The 16,875-nt window shown below is 32.2% G+C and overlaps 1 protein-coding gene across 1 annotated transcript; it reads left to right on the forward strand.

Annotated features, from left to right (window-relative positions):
* Positions 1 to 1,476: 1,476 nt before the first annotated feature.
* Positions 1,477 to 4,217, forward strand: LOC143057042 (uncharacterized). The gene has a single exon (XM_076230265.1). The coding sequence runs from the start codon at positions 1,527 to 1,529 to the stop codon at positions 3,873 to 3,875; it is 2,349 nt and encodes a 782-aa protein (XP_076086380.1). The 5' UTR covers positions 1,477 to 1,526; the 3' UTR covers positions 3,876 to 4,217.
* Positions 4,218 to 16,875: the final 12,658 nt, after the last annotated feature.

The following is a 16,875-nucleotide window of genomic DNA, read 5'->3' on the forward strand; positions in this document are numbered from 1 at the left end:
CAGATAATACGGGTGTTACTAAATTGTTATTGCAAAATAAGGCAAGCGTAAATGTAAAAGATCGAAACGGACATACGCCTTTATATTACGCTAATTCTGATGACGTTATTGAGCTCCTTAGTAGTTATGGAGCTATTTTAAGCGAGAATGACGTTCAATTTCCCCCAATAAGCACAGGAACAAAAAGAACAAAAATATTGTGTAATTCAATGAGCACTTGAACAAAATAGAAACTGCAAGGAACTCAGAAATATACATTTTACTTGGTGAAAATATGTTAATTTATTACTACTCTATTACTGTGCTTTGTTCAACAATTATACAATAATGTACTATAACTTGACTGAAGTATAAAACTAAAAAAAAAATTAGATTGTTTAAAATACTAGTGTGTGGCTCTTGTTATTTATTTATAAATAAAATAAATTCTATAATTGCATCTGTTCTTCATTTCGTAATGTGACTTTACACACTCAAAATAACATAATTTATAGCTATATATTTCCTCCTGCAATTGATTAATAAAAAAATGTATTATAAATAAAGTCAATAAAGTACGACCCAAAGTGAGTCAGATTTGTTCTGAAAATTGTCAGAGTTGGATATAAATTGCTTGGAGTTACCTTTATACGATCTAATAAAGCACTCTGAATGTTGTACAATGAATAAAGCACCTTTGATAATACAATAAAGCATTTTTGATAATACAATAAAGCATTTTTGATAATATTTCAAAGATTTAATACATTTTAATGATAACTTTCTCTGTAACATCATTGCATTATACAAAATATCACAGAGGTTCATTCATTAAAGAAGGAAAACACTATAAATAGACAAATTTACCAAGTCTGTCCGTCTGTTCGTCCAGTCTTCAACACTAACGCTGATTTTTCTTCAAACAATACTAATAGTATTTGAAACAAGGTTAAGATTGAATAAACTTTTTGTTTTTGATGATGTTTTTCGATAAATGTTTTTTAAATTATTTCAACCTGAATTGCTGGGAAACAGAAACAAAGCGTATTAAGAAGTTATTGAAAAATCAAGATCATAAAGTGGTGGTGACATGTAGATCCTATTTATATAATTTGGCCAGAGATTGTTTATTTTCTCTTTCATTTTCCACATTTTAACTCGAAATCGAATGAACTAAATTTATCTTTAGCTGAAAGAAAAGAAATCAGTAAGTTGTAACTCACTGATGATGTTATTGGCCAGATAACTGATGACGTCATTCCCTTTACTGTGTGTTATGTTTAAAGAGAATTTGATGGAGAAAGTCGATTTTTTTAAAACCCAAATCAGTTTATAAAATACGAAATTGAACAATTTAAAAGTAGAAAGGACGTATCGTTTATAGCTCTTGTACTTTTGGTTTTATCTAATATTTCGATTGAAAAAGAAGGTCTTCAAATTGGAAAAGATAAATACGATAGCATGTTACAAGATTTATTTGATGAATGGATACCAGGAAGTCTCTATCTTAAACTTCAATTTTGTCGAATCTGAAAAATTTGAAAAACATGTATCTTACAGAAACAGAATCTACTTTCTGTTTAAAACATGATAAAATTTTTGACATTATTTCTCATGCAGTAGGATATTCAATAATTCGTTGTATTTTAAGATACGGAGAATCGTCTTTCATCAGCAGTAGGTGTCAGTTAGCCTCTCTAAATGAACAACATGGTGACTGTACCATTACGATTACAGATGACTTTGAAACAATATATATCGAGCGTATAATGAACGACATTTATGATGGGCATAATTGGGAAGTGTTTGCAAGCATTCAAATGAAATTTGTAAACTACAGACATTTGTTAATGCAATACTTAGAGAAAATGAGTCCAAAGTTCACTTCGTCAAGAAATGATTTAACAACTCCATTACATGTCACTGCGGCCAAAGGTTATTATGACATTTCGAATTATTTACTCGAAAAAAACAGAGAACAAATCAATTCTTTGGATGATAAAAATAGGTCTCCTTTACACAATGCCTCAATGAATGGTCATCATGAAATTGCACAACTATTGCTTTGTAACGGTGCTAAAATTAATCAGAGTGACAATGACGAATATACTCCTCTGGTCCACAGTTGTAATAACGGACATGTAAAAGTTGTTGAAATATTGTTAAAAAGGAAAGCAAATGTAAATAGCTGTGATAAATATGGTTGGTCTCCACTACTCATGGCAGCGTCTGACGGAAATATCGCCCTTACAAAACTTCTAGTCCAGCATGAGGCAACAGTGAACAAGCCAATGAATAATGGAATGACACCATTGTACCTCGCTTGTTATGGTGGTCATTTATTATCATCACAATTATTAACTGAGAGTAAAGCCGATGTAAGAAAATGTAATAATGAAAGATTTAATTTTAACGTGTTCAAGTATATTGAAATCGTTTTAGTATTACTTGTCAATGGTGCTGAGGTAAACAATCAGGATGAACATGGTCGGACTGCACTATACTATGCTGCTATGGATGGTAACACGAAGCTTATGTTGATTCTGATTGAACACGAGGCAGATGTTAACGTCCAACTTAATAATGGAATGACACCTATCTATATAGCTTCTGAGCATGACCATTTAGAAGCAGTAAAAATGCTGTTACGTTATAAAGCTGACATAAACAAATGTGATGAAAATGGATGGAGTCCATTACATGTAGCTGCTCATGGAAACCATACGGAAATAGTGGAATATCTATGTGATCACAGTACTGCAGAAGTAAACCTCTCAAATAAAGAAGGCGAATCGCCATTACATCTTGCTTGTCAAGAAGGTAATGAAGTCATAGTTACACTGTTATTAAAACATGGTGCTTCCATTAATAACTGCAATGCCTTTGCTAATAAGAATATAGCAGAAATATTCATCAAAGAAGTGGCAGCAGTTAATTGGGTGAACAAGATTGCAAAATCGCCATTACATTTAGCTTGTCATCATAAGCATACTGAAATAGCTAAGTTATTACTCGAAAATGGTGCAGACGTAATATGTCCTGATGAACATGGTCAAACTTCACTATACAGCGCCGCCAAAGACGGAAATACAGATGTCATTAAGATGTTGATTGAGCATGATGCAGATGTTAACTTTCAAACGAATAACGGATGTACACCTATGTATATAGCTTGTAAGGAAAACCATTTAGAAGCAGTTAAAATGTTGTTAAGTTATAAAGCTGATACAAACAAATGTGATAAAATTGGATGGAGTCCATTACATGTGGCTTCTTATTTCAACCATAAGAAAGTGGTCGGTTATCTATGCGATCACAGTGCTGCAGTAGTAAACCTTTCCAATAAATGTGGCACAACACCGTTGTATCTTGCTTGTCAAGAAGGCAATGAAGACATAGTAAACGTATTATTAAAACATGATGCTTCTATCAATTACTGTGATAAAAATGGATTCACTGCGTTCCATAAAGCTTGTTCCGCAGGTAATAGCAATATAGTAAAACTGTTAATCAAAGAAAATGCCGCAGTAAATTTCCCTGATAGGACTGACAGAACGCCATTATATATAGCCTGTCAAAACAGACACACAGATTTAGTCGAATTACTAGTTGAATATGGAGTAGAGATAAATAAGCCGAGACAGTATGAATCTGAAGATGGATGGACACCACTTCATGTTTCGGTGGCATCTGATGATAGGGGTATTACTGAATTGTTGTTGAAAAATAATGCAACGGTCAATGTCAAAGATCGGAATGGACATACTCCTTTATACTACGCTATTCAAAACAATTACGATAACATTATTGAGCTTCTTGTTACCTATGGAGCTATGTTAAGTAACAGTGATGGACAAATTTCTTCTTTGACCACAACATTCGAAATACGACAATAAGCTAGGACAAGGTACAAAGTGCAAACTCATTCGGGTTTATTTATACATGTAAAGTTTTTGATGTATGTAAATTAATCGCTTTATTTTGTCCACATTACGGATATCATGAAATAACAATTTTCACTCTATTCACAATGTATTGTATAATTAAAGCTGACTCTTTGTTAGTTTTGTACTGTAAACTTATCAACTTGAATATGACGATGGATATGTTCCTAATGTCGAGACAATTTGGTTATGTTTTATTCAAATGTGAACTACCGAATGATATTTATTACTTGGTTTGTACTTTCATGAGAAACACGGGTTCCACATTAAATTAAGAAGACCCAAATCCTAATTCAAAACAAATCAATTTACGCAAATGGTTCTTACAGACACTAATAAAATACAACCACTGAAATATCTGTACTGACTTGGGACATGTATATTAATTATTCATGATTGCAGGGTTAGTGTTGTTCAGCATTTAGTTTTATATATGTTGTGTGTACTGTTATTTTAATTTTCGTCATTTTATGATCTTTGCCATGGCATTGTAAGTTTGTTTTTAACTTTCTCTTTGGTATCCTTCTCCATTAATTTATAAATGTGAATCAATAGTTGTATTCTTCTTGGAAACACTCAGCATTTAAACCAAGCTTATATTTTGGTATGCTGGTTACGCATTTCGTCTAAACATGTCTCATTAGTGACATTTGAGTCCAAATGTAAGATGATTATCAATAATCGCATTCTAATTAAAAACCGATCTCTCATCACTCCCGTTTTCTAATACATGTTATATGTCGAGTGGGAGCTCTAACGAAACCCGCTTCGAGGTCACATTTGAGTGAACTGGAAGTTATGAATTTATAATGATATGCAAATGAGTTGACGACCTATTAATAAGCCAATCAAAAAAGTTTATGAATTATTTGGACTGACGATTTCTTCGTTAATGAAATGAGTTACATCCCTTTACCTCACGATAAATTTTCAAGATCGTCGAAGACTCATTTTCATTGGTCGAAAAAGACACACCTACGAGGTCACCCACATGTGACCGCAAATCGGGATTCGTTAGATCACCCACGCGACATATCAGAAAACGGGAGCGATGAGAGATCGGTTTTCAATTAGATTGAAATAATCGATATATAACATCCAGGTGCAGTTATATTATTTAAACATTTGTCATTTTTACCTGTTATGCCTGTTAGTTTTGTTTACACATCGTTGTTAATATATATTGAAATGTAAGTCGAATATAATAAAAGTCTGAGGATAAGCCGGCTATAAATCTAGTTATCCACCAATTTCTACATAATAAAATGCCTTTACTGAGTCAAATGGCAAAATCATTAGCTCAAATACTTCAAAAGAACGGATAACACCTCTCATATTCTTTATTTGGTACAGGCATGTTCTAATGCAGAAATAATCTCTCCATTTTATGCTATATGATTGTAACATAGGTTACATATCATACATAAAGGCAATAGTCGTATACCATTGTTTAATATATTTGTTAAAATTTTACAGCGACCGTTAGACCGTTATCGTCAAATATAATACAAATCTGTAAATTTCGACTTTAATATGACCGATAAGGTATATTGTTTTTAAGTAAAAGCACACGAAAATACCTTAGAAATATTTGACTGTTTTAAGTTCTTCTCTATGAAGTATGTAAGATATGGATATCCATTTATTATTCTTATACGAGGTAGTAAATGATCGATTACTGTAATCAAATTACATAATGATTACAATTGTAATTACTTCAGATGTAGAAGATGATTTTTTTCTTGATCAAAGTAAATTGATGGAATCTGAAAGAGCGACGAAAGACAAAAGAGGGACAGTCAAACTCATAGATTGAAAATTAATTGACAACGCCATGGCTAAAAATAAAAAAGACAAACAGACAAATAATAGTATAGAAGACACAACATAGAAAACTTAAGACTAAGCAACACGAACCCCACCAAACACTTTGGTGATCTCAGGTGCTCCGGAAGTGTAAGCATATCCAGCTCCACATGTGACACCCGTCGTGTTGCTTATGTTATTATTACAATCTGTATGGTGTCTTGGAAAAATGTGTTCGGTGTTTCAATTTACGATGAGTATAGAAGTTATTACTGATACCACCAGTGCCTGCAGTATACCTTGAAAACAAAATGTATATCAAATTTAACAATCTCATTCATTGCGTTCTTATTTTTGTATTTTATCTATGTATGTTAAATTTACCCTTAAAGGATTGAACAAAAAAAAAGTACTGGGACCGATTGGTTAGATTCGCGGTTGGAAAGGAAACGTCATACTGTTTATCATACGTATAAGTATTAAGATTATTAACAAGAGGATGATATCGATGCACCAGAAGTGGCAGACACTAAGGTATTCAAATGTAACTCGTTGATATAGCAACGTTGCTAAAACTATGGATATACATAACAAAAATCGCTTATAATTCACTAATGTCATCAAATCCTATACGTCAATTTGAAAGCATTCACAAAGGGAAACGAGCATTTTGTATATATTTTGATTTTGAAGCAAAGGTCATCAATCGATTGAGAGAAAACATATCTGGGTTCAAAAGTAAAACGAAGGGAATCACATCAACTATAACAGGGAAACAACAGAAACACCAAAATGTAACAAAAAAACAAACGACAATTCAACACATAGACATGACAGATATTCGTATCACATAACATTTTGGTGTACGACACTTTTTTGTTTACTGAAACATTAGCACACGGAACCCATTAATTAATTTGTTAATTTCTTTTCTTTTATTTCTTTATAAGCATTAAGTAACAGTCTATTTTTGTAATGTCTAGCGAAACGATAATAAAAGCGAAACGATAATAAAAGCGAAACAATGTTTACCATATTTAGTGAACTTCTTGATTGCAAGGTTAAATATAATATCGACAAGAAGCAATTACGGTTTGTGCTTATTTGTCTCTAGAGAAAAAAGTCATCAGTTAAAATAAGTGCAAAAATAAAAAAAAATAAAAAAATAAGATATATTTCAAAAGAGCTATACGTTGAAAGTTAATCAGTGAAACAGCAAACTATCAAATTTTAAAATAGGAACATGCAACATAGTAACAATTGTAAGATGACGAAGGTAAATTTTTAATAATCCTGTTGCAGTCAAATTCAAAGATATCCATAGAACGTAAAAAACAGCTAGACAAAAATCTCCCTGCAATCATTCCCCACCCAGTATGATCAGAGTATGAGGTATGGTGATAACAAAGGTACTCTATAGCTGTCTCCCTGGAACCGAAATCATATCGTATTACATAAAAGGGAGGCGAAAGATACCAGACGGAAATTCAAACTCATTAATCGAAAACAAACTGATAACACTATGGCTAACAAAAAATAAGACAAACAATAGTACACAAAACACAACATACAAAACTCAAAACCTAGCAACACGAACCCCATCAAAAACTGAGTGTAATCGGAGTGATCTCAGGTGATCTGGAAGGGTAAACAGATCCTGTTCTACATGTGGCACTCGTTGTAGCATGTGCAGACACTCGGATGACAAAATAACAAAAAGCAGAAGGCAACCATCGACCTCTCTTCCTTTGTTCTATCTACCTTTTTTCTTTTTCAAGTTACAAATTGTTGCTAGTTTTGGACTGTAATGAAAAGAGTTTTTCTCTATGATAGAACATACCGTATATTCTCGATAATAAAACATTGAGTAAACATAAATAAATGGGTAAATAAAAAAGAAACAATTATGTAAAATCTTTTGGGTCCAAATCGCACCTCATTACACGCCTGCACGAGGAATGCCTAAAGTAAAAATGTCAAAAACCTGATAGATGGATGTATAAATACCCAGTCACCTTAAACATCATGCGACCGAAAAAAGAGGAATAAATGTTGGAATCTATTCTAGGATAGTACTGTCAGAATCAGTTTTAATGTATAATTATCAGAAATAACGCAATGTCTGGTCATTGATTAAAGCTGGGACTTTCCCTGTTATATTATGCAGTTATAAAAACGTAAATCTTAGTAATTAATTTTTTCTACAGGTGCCAACTCTTTCCTTCCGGTACGTTTTTGAAACAAAAGAACTGACTGAAAAAAATCTACTGAATTCATGATCAATACCAAATTAATAAAAACAACTTATAAAAGTACAAATCATGAAATTATCGTTTGGGAAGTCGTAACAGCAGCCGATAGTCAACCTGACGCAAACATCAACAAAAATCAAAAACATATTCAACCTAAATATTTCACCTTGATTGTTTTTTTGTTGTTGTTTTTTTAAAATATTAAGATATATAGAATACCTTTAAAAGATATAATTTAGTTGGTTTTTTGTCCATTATGATCGTTCTAGCAAAGAAAAAGGCATCATTTACCAAATTTAAAATTTCATTTGTCTTTCCGTGACTTTGTGTTAAATTTTCAATTTCATTGTTTATATATTTTCATTCCGAAAGCTGCTTTGGTTAATCATTCGAGCTGTCTTTGGGAGCAATTGAAACTAAACTATAAATGAGAACAAATCAAAAAAAGAACACAATACATGAAACAATTATGGAGCTGCATGCTATTTCTTTGGATAATATATGGATATTCAAAGAAGTTGTTAGTCACTGGTATTATGTTTATTATATTTCCTCTAATGCACCTTAAAAAATAATGCCATTTCAGTTGTTACGACCTTTCAAATATTTACCGTACATATGCAGTTATTGCAACAAAGCTAATCGAGCTTTTTCGCCATTTAGGTCGGGTCTAAAAAGACGATAACGGAAGCCAGACATAGTAAATCTTCATTCGGCTATACTTAGGTTCAGTTTGATGTAACAGTGTTATAGAAATCAAACACTTGTCAAACATTCCAGGTGAATCTTGGACAGAGGCTTGTTAATGATCAAAGGCATGTACTGTATAGTAGGGGCAATAAGGCCCTTATTTGGCCCCAAAAATACGTCAAATTTAAAATTTATCATACAAATTCTTGAATTACCGAACAGTTGACTAATGCAGAAGGTATTCAGAAAAACAAAACAAATTTGACATTGAACAAGTTACCATGGCAACAAATCATGACTTAATTTGCATATTTAGTAAAATTTCGTGTTTTCCTTGGTTTTTTTTTTATAAAATCTTAAGTATATTTTATATTGAAAAAGTATGTTCGGAACAAAGAATCAACTTTATATTTGGTGACATTACGTCAATTGTTATAATAAAGCTTCTGTTAAATTATTTTGTTGTTTCCTGGCTGCGCACGATGTTTCAACAACGGAAATTAAGATAGAAAACTGCACAAATTCTGTATTTGTCATCGTTTTTGTGAAAACAATACATATTACGACGCCATTGTGACGTCAAACTTTATGCTTTTTATTTATATTTCTTGACCTTATGCATTTCTAAACATTATGTACCAATTTTAAATAGTTATCAAACATTTCATTTTCTTGGGCCAAAACAGGCCTTAATTCCCCTACTATTTTCATTGTTTTCTGAGTTTACAGATTAAAGAATGTAAGTTGTATTGCAGTTAACTTTCGGACAAAGACTCTAGTTATAGACCATAGACACGTATAACTTGCTAAACCTTCATAGAATTCCCTGAAAACATCTTAAGCAAAATTTTGAAAATACTATTTTTCATCTGTCTCTGTCTCCAAACTTTTACATAAATGCTGGCAATAATCTTGTGTAGACCTTAATGACTTGCATAAACAATCAGTGAAAGCTCTGAAACATAGATAGTTTGTTTTGATCAATAGATAACATCTGAAGAACCCATGTTGATTTTTGTTCACGATTTGATCGAATAAATGTTTTTTTTTTTTATTGCACTCTTATACTGAACACATCATTTGAAATCATAGGATTACGAGGAATCCTATCAATAGTTTTCCTCTATATGAGGCTGTCGGAAATACCGCACATATGACGTTTACTATGTGCCGCGCTTTATGTAACGTAACGTCACCTGTTAATATGGCTTTCTAATACATCTATCAAATAGTCAAGACGTCTTTTATTTTTATTATTCATTTGTTAATATTATTGTGCCATGAACAAACAGGAAAATTGATACATTAGAAGTTTAAGAAGTCACAGCAATTTTTGATTCCATGGTACAGAAAGAAGACATTCTATAAGATTTAAATGATAAAATTGTGGAAGTGAGCTCGGATGAAGACGCGGTGGATGAATTCAGCAAACAGATGAGTACATGTTCGATATAGATTGAAAACTCCGTCAAATTAGAAAACTCATGCAATCCTCACAGTCAACAAGTCTTAATTTACCCGTCAATACTACCGTTTTCAAGCTAGTAATGTTCTCCCACTGATATACCAATACATACCATGAATTCACATACAGGCAATAGTGTACTCCCAAGCGACTCCTCTCAATTACACCCAATTGTTTCACGACGACATCTGATGTACAATCAAATACAACATCGTTTTATACTATCAACCCCGCTATATCAGAGATTGTCGTACTCCGAACCCGGTTAAGTACATTCCAAGTTTACATTCAATTTTGCAACTTCTAGCGCAAATAATCAGTACCATAAATTTTCATAGTTGAACTAACCTACTTTTGGCGAGAGTATTATGAATTGGAAATCCTTTTGGAATTGATATGAGACATATATTCACACAAATCCCACATTCAGCGACGTATACAAGTTCATTTACTTAAAGTCCCTTCTACAGGAAGAAGTATTGCACACCATATTAGGTATTTCTATTACAAACACTTACTACGGCAAAGCTATTTCGTTTTTAAAAAAGAGGTATGGACAGATACATACTATAATACAAACATACCTGCAAGCCCTACTTGATATTTAGCCGCTGATTTATTCTTTGTTAAGCCTCCACAATTATTATGACAACAAGTGAAACGTACGTAACATAGTGTCACTCAAACAGACTGATGACACTTATAGTTGATTACTCGTACCAGTTATTCTGAACAAGTTGCCCGCAGAAATACGCCAAAACTTAGCTAGAGAACATAGTTCAACAAACTGGACCCTTAATAAATTATGCAAAGCAATTTTAGACGAGTAAGTTATCATGGCAGCCTTAAAATTATCTCAAAAAGTAGTTTTAATATAACAACGAGGCATTGATCTGTAAAAACATATGGACTCGTGACATTAATTGTTTTCATACTTTACTTAACCCTTTCAAAACTAGAGGTGACTGAAGTATCACGGGAATAGGATATACTTCTATCTCTTTCACAGTGTAAACATATAAACTTGGTCAATTGCTTTCACGATTTTCATATTGTTAAACAAATAAGTATATGTTTGTATACTTAAGTTTTATTATAACTATAAACATGGATTTGTCTCATGGTGAATTGATATAAAGTGAGTATGTGTATCCTGTTATGTCTTATTTTTGACCAAACAAATACATAATTTTAGAACGGACAAATTGCACCGGAACCAACAAAGAATGAATACTATTATATCTAAATTTCGTTGCTACCCTAGAATATACTCGAGGTGGAACTGTCAGAATCAGATAATTTGGCAATTTGACGAAGCATAATTAAAGGTACATTCTGGTTACTTACTTTTGAAACATTCACGTGCAAAGAATTAAAGTTTCAAAACTTTCAGAATGTACTGTTCTCCTATTCGAAACTAGACAGAATCGTTTTTTTCTATATATGAAACTCAAAAACTAAAAATATTGCAGAGGACATTTTATATTTGTGGTTTGTTTTCTTATAAAAAGTTGACACGTAAAAGCAAAACAATTTAAAAACAACAATTTGTGTACGTTTTTGTTAAATTCTTGGAAGCCAATAGTAATCATTATTTTTTAGAATGGCATCAGTGGTACCAGCATTATCAAGAGAGGAAACAAATTTTCTTAGAGTCGCCAACTTAGTTATCAGACTTTCACCTAAGGCTGTTAGAAATCTTTTCAATAGAGAGTTTAATCCTGGTTTATTGAAATCAGTTTTCTCAAAAAACTGGACGAAATTGGATAGGCTGAAAAATAAATATGTCATAACACAGCGGCAATGGGGAGTATTGTTTCCTCCAGGTGACTATGGTTACTTTCATTGTTTATCCGTTATATTAACATTACACATTTGGTATTAACCAAATATTCGGAAGAAACAATTGCTTTCATATTGGTGTACCCACAAGTTTTTTTTTAATTATTGAGTTGTTTTTTTCTTATTTCACATGTTTCAGCATGTTCAATAGGAGGATATACATGTAATTTGACAAATTGTGAAAAGTAAAATCACAAAAATACTGAACTCCGAGGAAAATTCAATCGGAAAGTCCCTAATCACATGGCAAAATCTAATGACAAAACACATCAAACGAATGGACATCAACTGTCATATTCCTGACTTGGTACAGGTATTTTCAAATGTAGAAAATGGTGGATTGAACCTGGTTTTATAGCGCTAAACCTCTCACTTTTACAACAGTCTCATCAAATTCCGTTATATTTACAACGATGAAATACAATAGAAACAATCAAAGATTTACATTCAAAGCTTTACCTTCACAATATGTATGCACATTTCGGCAATAAAGTTAATCGACAAACTTTATGTATTCTTATGGGCACCAAATGCGCTTCGAATAACAGTCTTGTTACTGTATTTTTATGAATCATAGGTTATGGTTAAGCTCAGTGGAAATCCGTCTTAATCCTTTTTAATTGATACATTTTACAACACTTTACGTTATGTTTATAATATTCTTTTCGTTAAAAATTAAAAACAACACGTTATAAAGTTGGTGCGTCCAAAGAGCTTTTCTGGATTAATCTTCATCATGAACGCTCAAAACCGAATATTTGACAGCCGAGGATAAATAATCAAGAACTCTGAATAAATTGCATACATATACCATTATGTACTTACTATAAAAAATCAAATATTAATAACACTAACTGTTTTTCCCTATATTTAGATATTTCTGTTATGCACGAGATACTCTACCACAGAATTTACGACAAAAAAGACGATTTTTCTTTCCTTATAGTTATGTTTTTCTAATTTGGTCTGTGGCGTTCCTTCTGAACCGTCATCCGTTGTTTATAAATCCGGACTCATTCACTCAGCCCATGTCTGTTGTGACGTGTTTTTTTTTATTTCAATAAGCGAAATTTATGTCTTACTAAAATGTTTTTAAGTCAGGGATTTTGTCACCACAAGTTACTTACCTACATCCTTACTAGATACAACGATTTGGGTTGAAATCTGACTTACATTGTACCTGTTGCAAATTTATTTAAAACCGAATACAATGTAGCCCATCCTTATTTTTAGTAGGTTGTTGTTTTACTAAGCCCGGAAATTTAGATACGATCCGGGTAGACTAATTAATCCCTTTTTCATTAGAAAAATTTAAACCATACTGAATATTATTGTTATACACACATACACCTTCACAGTTACATACAATCTGTCGATACCTAGAGTGGGGTGCTCATTTTCGCGACATCTTTCCATGTTTTCTACAGTTTATGTTCAGGTCTAAATGTTTTTGAAGTATACTGATATTTCTATATGAAGATAACTTCAAATACAAAATATACTTAAGCTTGAAAACCGGTTTGTTTTAAGAAAATCATCTGAAAAGTTAGATTAAAGGGTGTTTGAAATTTCCGGATGTTTTGTCAATGGGGGACACATATTCGCCGTTTTTACACATCTATTTAAAACCACATAACCGCAGCTTTTAACAATTTTTATCAAATCAATTGCATTATAGATGAATAGCAGACATTTCAAAGGTATAAAGAATTCAAAATTAGGGCATTCAGTCAAATATTTACTTAGAAATACTACTTTGAAATCGTGTTTTTTATTCAGGAAATTGTCCGAAAATCGTTGTCCATTTTTCGGTCATTTTCGGTAGGAGCCGCAATTTTGTCTCAGTTTAAAAAAATATTATATTTGTTATAAACATATAATTTACGGGTACATTTCTTCCATTTCAGCCATCCTTTAAAGTTTTTACACCTCAAAATCCTTAAACGGCGAAATTGTGCCCCCGGCGAAAATGAGCACCCCACTCTATATTTGAAATTATACATTGTGATGTTTTTCTCTGACTTATAATGACGTCTTTACACAAAATCCGGAGGATGTTGTTTATTTACTGATTGATATTACAGTCTTAGATATTTGATATTTTAAATAGTTGTGAATGTCTTTGAAATAGCTGTCAGCATACTGCTCTTTTGTTCTTTGAATCTGTCTTGTTGTGTGGGATTTAAAATACCATATCACGTATTTTTGTTGGATGTTTTTCTGCTTTGTTTCGATCGAATGAGTTTAGCCCTTTTCAGCTGATTTTCATTTTATTCAAATTGTTTCATTTTTTTCATGTTGGGGCCTCATGTATATACTTGTAGCCGATTATACAGTATTTGTTTTTCAACATTGACAACGGCTGCACGGTTGCCTATAATTGCTTTCATTCATTTCATTCTAACTTTGGTGGATAGTTGTCTCATTGACAATCCTCTCCCATCTTCTTATTCTTATACCGAATTAAAGATTGAATGAAGGCAATAGGATGAAAATAAAAACATAGTCCTCGATTCGATTTAGAAACCTTAAGAATTGAGAATAAATACAACCTAAAACAGAACTTATCGATCGATCAGTCATGTTGGTTAAGACAATTCATACGTATTAATTAATTAAGTTATAAGAAATTAGAATCTTCCCGTTGATAGATTTTTTTTAACGAAATCAATGCAGAATTGTGCTTTTGTAAAATTAACCCATCGGTCAAATGTGACAGTCAAAAAGAGTATTACAAATTATATTAAAATGATCAGTAAAATTCATTGTAGACGCAGCTGTCCTTTTAGGACACCATGCACAGAAAAGGAGTAGGTCCTGTGAGGGTCGATTTTGGCCTAAAACTTCAGGTTCATCTGGTGAAAGATTTTGGACAGTTTTTAAACACTTAAATGTCTACTGTAGAAGATTTAATTAGTTTATGTGAAAGATTTGGTTTGATTTAGTCATTAAAGACACGCTAGTTCAAGCTTTAAAAAAATCTATCAAATATGCAATTATATCATGGTGTTTGTCAATGAAAGTGGCCGCATCCGTTTTCATCCTCTACCTTTATATATGTTTAAAAGTAGTATCATTAAATTCAAACTTACATTTAAATAGTAAAAATGTACACAAATGCGGCCATTTCCATTTAAAACGGAAACCGTCTAATTCTTACTCAAATGCTAAAATTGTGAAGATTTCAATAATTTAGACTTAATGATCCTTGAACCCTGCGAAGTATTGTCAACACAACACAAATCTATGTAAAAGAAGTATTTTTCTTTCCAATAAACAGCTAAAAGTTTACATTTTACAATTTTGTAAAACTGCTTTATTTTGGGGCCAAAAAGGGGTCTGACTGGACCTACTCCTTTACACAAGTTTGAATAATCCTACATGTATCACTAGGTACATTATGGTCCATACACTCTTTAAGAACGAAATTCAGTTTGAAAAAGTTATTGTTTGGTATCTAATAGTTAAGACTCCCAACTTAAGTATGTATAAATTTGGGACGAAGGTGGTCCTTCCTCAAACCAATGAACTAAAAACAATAAGAGTTTGAAAAAAATTCGACTTCTTAAAATAGTTTCTATAACATATATCATTTCACATCAACTAATACGTGAACTTTGTCATATCTTGGTTATTCTTGATATAACCGTTTCTTAAAAGAAAAAATAGGCAGTTGAAAATTTTTCTGTTATAAGACGTTTTTTTGTAATTCTAGCATTCGAAATTAAATTGATTTTATTGATGTATTTAATTGAACACTTTAAAAAAAAAAATACAGTCATAAATTTTGTTTGAAATTTTTCGAACAGTGGAAGAGAGAACAATAAATCAATCGGGGAGTCAATATAAAAAAGGAAATAAAACACTGAGTCGTATAACTACAACCTAATGACAAACTTCAGCCCAAAAATCAACAACAAAATATGCAAGTATTCAAACTCAGTTGAATCGGAAAGGTAAGCATCCTCTATTAGCCCATCATGTCCATCGAGTCCTCAATTAGCTCCATCGAATCCCTCATGGTTATTTAAACAATTGTTCGCCAAATATAAATAGGATGCAAATGCCGTAATGAATAAGTTTTTATAAATGAAATATTAACCTAAAATATCTGAGGTAAGTGAAAACAAAACTCACAATATATGTAAGCTACCAATAATATTTATTAAAGTTCATTTTCAGGTTCCGATCCTAATTCGAATGACTTCGACTTGACATTAATGGTCTGTCTTCTCCGAAACCTGACGAACTTAATTATCCAGGACCAGCTACCGCAACCATTCGACACTAGTGAAGGAGCGGCGGTATCTAGAATTAAGTTCTTCAGGAATCAAATTGCTCATTCCGACTCAGGTATCATGCTGGACACAGAATTCATTACAACATTTGCTGATGTTTCCGAGGTGAGTTACCATACCACAAAAGAAAAGAAAATTGAATGAAAGAAAAACAAAGGATTCTCGAGTATCGTGATTAAAAATCTTCATATAATATATTATAATAACTTGAACAATATATAGATCATCTTAAAATCAATCCAGTTATCCGTAACGTCCTTGCTACTTTCATGGCGTTGTCAGTTTGTTTTAGATTTATGAGTTTGACTGTCCCGTTGGTATCTTTCGTCCCTCTTTCATCGAATACGATTTTAATGTTATTTAATCATGAATCATCAGAACGATCAACATAACTTACCATACATAATCTCAACTTTATTATTAAACTGGAATTTATGGCGAATGTCATACAAGAAACACGTTTAACTAGCTATTAAACCAGGTTTAATCCACCAAGTAAATGCCTGTACCAATTCAGGGATATGGCAGTTGTTTTTCCGTTTGGTTGATGTTTTTGAGATTTTGATTTTGCCATTTGATAAGGTACTTTCCGTTTTGAA

Source organism: Mytilus galloprovincialis, chromosome 13 (assembly GCF_965363235.1).
Source record: "Mytilus galloprovincialis chromosome 13, xbMytGall1.hap1.1, whole genome shotgun sequence".
NCBI lineage: Eukaryota > Metazoa > Mollusca > Bivalvia > Mytilida > Mytilidae > Mytilus > Mytilus galloprovincialis.